Below are 9,570 nucleotides of genomic sequence, written 5' to 3' on the forward strand. Positions count from 1 at the left end.
ATTTAAATGCTATTTTCGTCATTTATTTTATAAATAATAAATAAATAAATTAATAAAGTTTTTTCAAAATATATTTGAAATATTCTAATAGAATATTACGCTGTCAATATTCAAATCGGATTTTTACAATGTTAGAATATTGAACTAAAAATATATATATTAAAAAAATTCTAATAAAATATTATAATATTCTAACAAATCTAACAATTCTAATAGAATATTAGAAAATTTTAACAAATATACCAATTTTAGTATAATATTAGAATATTCTAAAATTCTGAAAAATTCGATTTGATTATTTACACTGTAATATTTTATTAGAATATTTCACTTGTATTTCGAAGAAAAAACGGTAATGTTTTCATTATTTTTTATTTTTTAAATTTTTTGAATAATTTAAATAACGAAAATAATGTTTTAAAAAACATATTTTCAGATTTTTTTTCTTTTATCTTGTATTTTATAATTGTTTTTTATTTTTTTGGTTTTCGAGATGAGTAGCTAGGATCGCGCTCATATGTATCACAAAGTTAACATGGTCTCAAATGAACATATATATATATATATATATATATATATATATATATATATATATATATATATATATATGTTAATGTGTTGCTTATATTTATTGTGTGCTACAATGAACCAATAAGAATTTAGTAAATTAAATAATTATTTAATTAAATAAAGATAGATATTAAATAATTTCAATAATTGTATGTATATTAAATGATATCCATAATTTAATTCTCTTTTTGTGGAAACTAATTAAATCCGCCATTAACCAAATTAAAGGGCTTGTAGCCCCGCGGTATCCGATGTTGCTCTCCCTCCTTAAGGTTGAGGGTTTAAGTCTCGTCGTGGACATAGGTGGATTTAAGGTGTAGTTTAGGAGTAGGTTACATTTGTCGTTTCAAAAAAATTAAATTAAATTCGTTATTAATGTCAGCAATAACATTTTTTCAGAATGAATTCGCATATAGGTTTTTATGTATGAGTTCGTGTTTTGTTTCAGCACTCACACACTTAAAATAAAATAAAGTTGCATGAAATATGAACAATGATAGTGTATTCTACTAGAATACACTCTAATTCTGTTAGAATACACTCTCATTATTTTAGATACAAATTCATTCTGAAAGAATATTATTATTGATATTAATGACGAATTTAATTCATTTTCATAAAATATAAATTATAAGTACGTATATCATTTAATATACATATTATTATGGAAATCGTTTAATATGTATCATGATTTGATTAAATAATAATTTAATTTTTAATAAATTATTATTGGTGCATTCTATCATAATGTGAGAAATATTTAAACTTACCTCTCTCTCTCTCTCTCTCTATATATATATATATATATATATATATATATATATATATATATATATAGAGAGAGAGAGAGAGAGAGTGTGTGTGTGTGTGTTAATGTGTGTGTGAGAGAGTGAGAGAGAGATGAATAAGTCAACTTTGAATAGCTGGAAGAAAGCTACAAATCCTCACTACTGTTGAGATCTCTCTCTATATATGGTGATACTGTTACAAACGGAAAAGATGCATAGTTCCTCTCTATTTCTTCTCCTCTCCTCTATCTTAATTAGGGTTGAGGCCGCAGGGTCATTTTGGAGCCATAAAAATAACTTTTCACCAAAAGTTTGAGTCTTGTTGCACCCTTTGTTCGATGAGTTCTTGTGTTCATGTTGGTTTGAGAGATTGAAGCTGCCAGCATGATCTGGAAGTGCCAAACCGTGTCTCCTTTTTGTGCTTGTGCTATATATATAGATAATTTATAGGCTAGATATATATATGTTCAGTTGTCTTTTTGTGGGTTTTTAGTGTTGTGTTAATATACATGTGTTTAGGGGTAGGGTAAGGGGAGGATAATTACCAGGTCATCCTTGCAGCTTCAATCACTCATGCCCAACAATTTTTCATACAGAGGAAACATGAAGAATTTCCTTCAACACTGTGTTGTCTTTTTCATGTTCTTGTTAATTAGCAGTGGCCAATTACAAATCTACACAAGTAAGTACTACTTGATTGTTTCTCTTTTACTTTTCTTTTTCATCTATCATTGTTCAATTTTCTTATTATTTTCCCCAACTAACTTTTTAATTTCATCTCAATTTAACTTAATTATTTGCATTTAATAATTAGTTTGAAGCATCTCTTTTAACTTTAGTTTGGTTAAAAACTCATGCTTTTTGTTTTTGCTTCTCATGCGGATCATATTTTATCATTGTTGTGCCTACTTTTCTTTAGTTTTTTGGCTTCAAAACTTGATATGTATTAATTAAATGCTTGTGTATGTCAAGGTTCATTGCATCACCTTTTTTCTGCCAAGTTAATAAGAAAAGTATCCTGAAAGAAATGTCACAATTATTGAGATCTATGTTTTATTTTGATAACACGAAACAAATTAATTGCCAATGTTTTGTCAACATCGTGGAGCTAGAGGGTAGAGATGCATAAAAGGCTTGACAGCTAATAAGGTTTTTGTACACATTAGATGTACATGCGTAAAAACCGCTACAACATGTGTGACGGCATATTGATTAAATTTACATCTGAAGATCATGACCAATTAGGTATGTCAAATAGAAATATAACTTACAGTAAATTGAGTTGTGTTTCAGTGTATGTAATAAAGTAAAAAAGGGACATGAGCTGAACTTGAAAAAGTATATATAGCTGCAGTCATTAATGACTAGCATGTGTTACATTAACCTTTCATTGTCGTAGTACTTCCTCAAAAACAAGTAAAACTACTAACCTTTCTGAAAATAGTAGATTCAACCTTTGTTTTTTGGACACTTCATTGTCTACTTCTTTCTTTGATGTATATGAGCAGTAACACTCAACAAGCAGACTTGGAAATGTGGTTAATGGCTCATTATATATGTAGAAGGTAACGTCATCTCACTTAATTAATATAAGAGTTTCTAGATACTTGACACGATGAAGTGGAGAATGTATGGACATCTGATTGAGAAAACCAAATACGTAGCATGTCCATCAAAACAATAGTAGTTCAGCATCATCAAAGACTCGTTATATAACCAAAAACTTCAAGGACTCATTATTATATGAATAACAATGGAGAGCACTAATGAACAGATTCAAGTTGAGAGAATCAACACCAACATACACACACAACGTGTATTTTATATATATATATATATATATATATATATATATATATATATATATATATATATATATATATATATATATATATATATATATATATATATATATAAGTACTCATATTCCAATGATCATATCAATATATTGTGACAAAACATTGTGATTTAGTCTTGTCAGAGTCAGATGTACAAATAATTAGCACCAAACATGGATGATGAAATATTAATCAAAATACTGTATGTAAGCAGTTTGAGAGTCGATATCAGTGAATTGCAAACTCGGGTTCTCTGAAAGGAATTAGTGCGCTTATAAGCTGCTTCTACGGAAGTGATTCTTTTTTTATTCCCTACTGCCTAGACAAATGAATGTATTTAAGAGATTTTAGTAAGCTGTTAATGTACTTCAAATATGAATCTGCTGCAAATATTCTTCATATAGTATCACTCATTGATTGTTCCCTTAGGTTTATTTTAGTAGGCATCTGGTGATCACAGTGGCCTGTTTGTTCCATTCATATGGTGACAAAAATCACATTTCTAGAGTGAACTTTCTGTAAGTGGGAAAACATCTGGAGTGAGTTCGGAACAAGTCTTTATAGCCATAGTCTACACTTTTCCGCATGGAATTCAAGGTTTAGCATACCCTCTCTCAGATCATTGTAAGACCTTACCATCTTTCTTACGATCCTACGATTTTAGATATATGATCTTGTTAACAAACTAATCCAATTACAATCGAATCAGTTTTAACTTGTAGGGTCGTAAATCTTATTCTACGATCAAGATCCGACTTAACAACACTATTGTATGCCTTTTTAATTTTATATATCATTTCTAATAAATAAAGAATTTTTTGTCACATGTCATAATCTCATTCATTTGGCCACATGTTATTTTGTGGTTATTTTCAATTAAATTTTTTTCCACATGGTATTTTGTGGTTTTTTCATTTTATTAATTTCCACATAATATTTAAATATAATAATTACAATAAATAAATTAATAAATGCATATCAATTTCATTAATTGATTTTCTTCTAATTTTAAATTTTCTAAATTAAAATTTTATTAGTTTCCTTTTTTTTAATCTAAATTATTTGTTTAATTAAAAAACAAACAATTTAATTTTAATAATTCAATATTTTTCTATTTTTTTCTTATAAATTCAAACTTCTTAAATGTTTAGAATTTTATATATTTTTTTAAAATGAGCCCATGTAATACATGGGTCTTACACCTAGTATATATATATATATATATATATATATATATATATATATATATATATATATAGAGAGAGAGAGAGAGAGAGAGAGATCAATGAGATTTTGTGAGACAAGGGGACTAACTTTCGGCCTTTGATCAAAATTGATCATGTGGTTCACAAACAAACGTGAGGTTTATTAAGTTTGATTAAGGCACCTAATTAGATTATTACGGGTTGTTTGGTCAATTTTCATTTTCATTCTTCAGATTTTTATCCGCTTGACTTTTATCTCAATCAACACTGACATACCAAAATCATGTCAGGTTTCTTGGAAGCCAAAGAGTTAGATCGATTTACATTTTTCATGGAAGCCCAAAATTGAGATCAATTCATGGTTCACATTTCTATCACAAACATTAGATTGAGATCAATTTCAACAATTGATAGTCAATTTATAAATGATTTGATATGATGATTTCATCAAATTAAGCTAAAAGAATCCTAAATGTGTCTAATGATGAGTTTGGAAGCAATCAAGATGAAGATTTCAATAAAGCGATCATAAATGAAACAACTCACATGAAATTTTTAGCAAACTCACATGAAGAATGTAGCAATTGATTTCAACAATCAATCATCAGTTTCATGCTTTAAATTTTTTTCTCCACCTTCGTACACATAATACTTGAAGAGAAGCAAGCGATAACAACGAATCTTCAATTCATTTTGAGTTCTTTCTATCAAATTAACGAGGTTTGTACAAAACAGTTAGTGTTCTTGAGAAAGTTCTCTTAGAATATACATGAATTAAACTTGTTTGATGATGTTTAATGAAAGTCCTAAATGAATAAAAAGTATGATGTATCACTCCCTCATTCCCATGAATAAAGTCCTCTTTAAGAATAGGATTATGATTCCAAAATGCGAGTAAGAAGTGGTGTAAAATGATTCAACATTAACAACTCTTATTAACTTTATCATAGTTTTGTTTAAATATGTTTTTATTCAAACACAAAATGTTGGAGATTCTTTTTTAGCATGGTTTTGTTTGAATATGTTCAAAGTTTACATTATGTGTTGTATGATGAGTTACATTACATAGTACATTATCCTATAAGTATATTATTTTCCAGATATATAGAACATTACATAGTACATTATTCTAATTAGGATGTTGTTCGTTTTTTAATTGCATTGCTTACTACATTATTCTATTTAGAATAATTCAAAACATCACTCATATGTTATTAAGTATATATCATATTTATAATTTTCCATTTAAAATATAATGTTCTTAAAAGAATGTATTTTTAGTGTATAAATAAAACATAAAAGCTGTTAACTTTAGTGTTTTATCAACATTCTAGTAACAAAAATAAAGATGTCTACCAGTTTGATGAGAGCCTTGAATGAAAAAAGAGTTGATGTATCACTCCTTCATTCACATGGCTAAATTCCCCTTTAATTATATAATATACTTGCAAAACATGATTCACAACTAGTGTAAAATGATGCAATGTTGACTACTCTTATTAATTTCCAAAACATGATAACAAGTACGGATGATTTAGATATTCATCACAATAAAGAAAATCATCATTTTGGTATGGATGATTTATAAATTCATCACAATGAAGAATATCATCAATTCAGTTCATCATAACAAAAAAAAATCAATCATAAATCCAAGATAGCTTTGTAATTAACAATTTGATTTTTTGATTTTTTTTATTCTTTTAAATTTAGTGTATGTTAACAGTGGGGGTGTTTATAATTATTTTCATAAGAATATTCATTATTATGATTAGATTAATTGGATACCATCAGTTATATGTTATTACATGATGTGATTATTTATCAGTGTACATTATTCTGATTAGATTAATTGAATACCATAATTGAAAGTTTTGAATATAATTGTATAATTCATAATCCATGGAATCACTTGTTAAAACATAGTATTTATTTTAATCTATATCAATTCTTAAAATTCTTTCATTTTTCTTTTTTGTAGAAAAATTTAGTTGGTGAATCCCTAACTTGAAAGGAACTTTAATGTTTCAAACTAAAAGTTTTCGATAGCATGTGCTAAGATTAATGAATGTGCAATAGATTTTATGTGTTACAAGCATGTTTATGGCTTCTGATGCAATGTTATATGAATACGACATTTTAAGATCTTTTTGAAATCCATCATTCCTTCTTTTATCTAACAATATAACATTATGATGATGCAATGTTATATGGATTTTTTATAGTACAAACATGAAACGTGGTTTTCAAACAATAAGATTTTTTAGAATAACTTTCAACCTTTAGTGAATAAGTTGATATTTATCCTAAAAACATTCATTTCACTATGTAAAACTTATGTGGTTCTCAGTGGTTTGAAAAATTTGTAACTTTGGTTTCCTATACAGTTAAAGGGAAAGGTGACACAGATTAGAATATTACAATATAATTTCAGAATATTATACTTTATATCATAATTTCATAATATTACACATTAATATCATAATGGTATTCATAAATTCATAATATTGCACATTATTAATAGACAATTTTGTTGTATAAATTATTTTGGTTTCCGACATATTATTCTAGATATTCTTGAAACATTATAAATTGTAAATTCAAAATATTAAATATAATATTAAAATCTTATATAATATAAGTTCATTTCATATGGTATAACATAATTTATAATATTACATTTTAATATCAAAATATTTCACATAATTTCATAATATTACATGTTAACGACATATTATTAAATAGTTTAACCCTATGGTATATTTTTTAAAATACAAATTTGAAATTTGGTTTTCAGTCTATCAGATTTTCAGAATACCTTTCAACTTTTAGAGACAAATTTGATATTTATCCTAAAAGTATTCATTTCATTCTATAAACTTATATGCTTTTCACTAGTTTGAAAAGTTTTTTATTTTGGTTTCCTACATTTTATTTGGTTTCCTACATAGTTGAAAAGAAGGATGATCCAAATTAGAATATTACATCTTATAATATAATATTACACCGTATAACAATCTTTTGGAATATTACACATTAATGTCATAAACTTTTCTTTTCTATAAATTAATTTTGTTCCCTATATATTATTCTATATATTCATGTAACACTATCAATTATAAATACATATATTATATCATAATATTACATATAATATTAGAAATTTATATTATATAAGTTAATTGTATACATTACAACATAATTTTAGAATAGTACATTTTAATGTCATAATATTACACATAATTTCATAATATTATATATTAACAACGCATTATAAAAATATTAAATATTTAGAATATTAATATCATATAAGTGATTGTTAAAAAAAGGGTAAATGTCACTGTAACCCAATCAACTATCGGGTTTTGTTTTAAAAGGTCCTTAATGTTATCTTTTTGCAGTTTAGAGGCATAAAATCAATTTTTACCTGCTAAAAAGGGAACTTGACTTGCAATTGCCGATCTACTTAATGATTTAGCATTTTTCAGTAAAAGGAAAATTAAACTATAATACATGTCACTCGCATCCTCACCCACCACATAAGACTTTATGTTCATGTTCAAGCAAGACACCCACCTTCCCGATTCGCTCTCATTGACCTTCGCCTTAGAGATTTCTCCTTATTCTGATTAGGTTTCTCTCTTTACTTGGTATCCCAGGTTTGAATCTATTCTTCATTCTGATTTACATGGATGTACAAATCGGTGAAGCATCACAACAACCCAACAAGGATGCTACGCAAAGGCTGAAGAAACTGATGGTCGGTCTGCGATCGGAGTTCGGAGGGCATGAGTCTGCAATAGGTTCGACTATCTTCTTCATTGCGATTTCACGTGTTTTTGTTTTTGTTCGTTGATAATCTTGCTTGGAATCCATGTGGAATCGTTTTTCTCAAACCTAGAATCGTGTTTCAGGTATGTGGACGATTGTGATGGAAGACGATGGTGATTGGTGGCGGTATTGGAGGTTGAAGATGACAGACGGTTTCCAAATCGCATGGAGGTTGGAAGCCATCTTGCTTGGAAGCCAACGATTGAAGGGACGGGGTGAGAGACACACACAACAACAAAAAATAGCTCTGTTCATGACTCGAAGGGGAAGAGACCACCGGAACCCCTATATCTCGATTTTTAATTTCTTTTGGGCCCTACACACAGGATACATATTGCCTCTATTTTCAACCAATTTAGCACAACACATAACCATTTGAAGAAAACTCTGGTCTTCTACCGAGGCAAAGCCCCAAAACGGGTCTAAAACCAATTGGATCATGCATGAGTACAAGCTTGCAAATTCTATTAAGGTAAGATCGAAAAGAAAATCCACATTATTTACAGATTGTTTTCTGAAAATTATGATGATTAAACTCATTTTGAATTCATTTTTTGTCTGGGGCATGGAGAATTGCATGATTTTAGGTTGTTTTTGAAGAAAAGTGGAAGAAAAATTGGTGAGAACGATGTTAGATGAAGGTGATCTCTCATGGCAGTTGAAGGTGAAGAGAGCAGTAAATATATACACAGGGAATTTAAGAATTTGTTGCTGAGTATCAGTACCCTTTTTTTTAAACTCAGGAAGCTAGTCAAAGTCTGTAATCGGAAGTTTTTTTACATTGTGTTCGTGAACTTGAATCTAAACATGATGACAGGTAGAGAAGAATGAGAGAAAGGTTTATGAGATGGCAAGTTTCATTAAATGACGTGGCGGTTTATATTACTGATTAGGAAGGGGTTCACCGGGTGACCCCTTCATTTTCTTAAAAGGGACCTTTTAAAACCGTAAAAGTCAAGATTATACCCCTAGAGAACAAAAAAAAAAGACGAGGGAACTTTTAAAACAAAACCCGATAGTTGATTGGGTTACAATGACATTTACCCTTAAAAAAAAAGCCTAATTTTAATTAGGCATTGTTGTATTAGAATATTTTACATATAACTTAGAATGTCATGGAATAATATTTTATTAAAATATTCTACATATAGATTATAAAAACATAAAACATATAATATTATTCTATTAAAATATCATACACAGATACATATTATTTTATGTAATAAATCAACTTATTTAAATGGAAATCTACAACATTATTCTATTAGAATAATATGTTACATTTATGAAACATGCAACCTATAACATAATTGTATAAAAATATTCTACATATATATA

General features: G+C 27.7%; 1 protein-coding gene across 3 annotated transcripts; it reads left to right on the forward strand.

The window, feature by feature from the left end:
* Positions 1-1,429: 1,429 nt before the first annotated feature.
* On the forward strand, positions 1,430-9,097 carry LOC111909712 (uncharacterized). 3 transcript variants are annotated; one of them, XR_008230282.1, is made up of 5 exons: positions 1,430-2,040; positions 3,626-3,820; positions 8,061-8,204; positions 8,316-8,704; positions 8,804-9,097. XR_008230282.1 is itself a non-coding variant. In XM_023905496.3 (4 exons), exons 1-3 carry the CDS (start codon positions 1,932-1,934, stop codon positions 8,609-8,611), a joined length of 549 nt encoding a protein of 182 aa, XP_023761264.2. In that variant the 5' UTR covers positions 1,432-1,931; the 3' UTR covers positions 8,612-8,704; positions 8,804-9,097. The 3 variants fall into 3 exon arrangements, 2 of the variants coding, with proteins under 2 accessions (XP_023761264.2, XP_023761265.2); XM_023905496.3 differs by lacking the exon at positions 3,626-3,820 and having other exon boundaries at positions 1,432-2,040; XM_023905497.3 differs by lacking the exon at positions 3,626-3,820 and having other exon boundaries at positions 1,432-2,040; positions 8,820-9,097.
* Positions 9,098-9,570: the final 473 nt, after the last annotated feature.

Source organism: Lactuca sativa, chromosome 2 (assembly GCF_002870075.4).
Source record: "Lactuca sativa cultivar Salinas chromosome 2, Lsat_Salinas_v11, whole genome shotgun sequence".
Taxonomy (NCBI): Eukaryota; Viridiplantae; Streptophyta; class Magnoliopsida; order Asterales; family Asteraceae; genus Lactuca; species Lactuca sativa.

Coding starts and splice junctions, on each gene's coding strand:
- LOC111909712 (XM_023905496.3), top strand. CDS start 1,932: ATGCCCAACAATTTTTCATACAGAGGAAACATGAAGAATTTCCTTCAA. Junction 2,041..8,060: donor CCAATTACAAATCTACACAA/GTAAGTACTACT, acceptor TTGGTATCCCAG/GTTTGAATCTATTCTTCATT. Junction 8,205..8,315: donor AGGGCATGAGTCTGCAATAG/GTTCGACTATCT, acceptor ATCGTGTTTCAG/GTATGTGGACGATTGTGATG.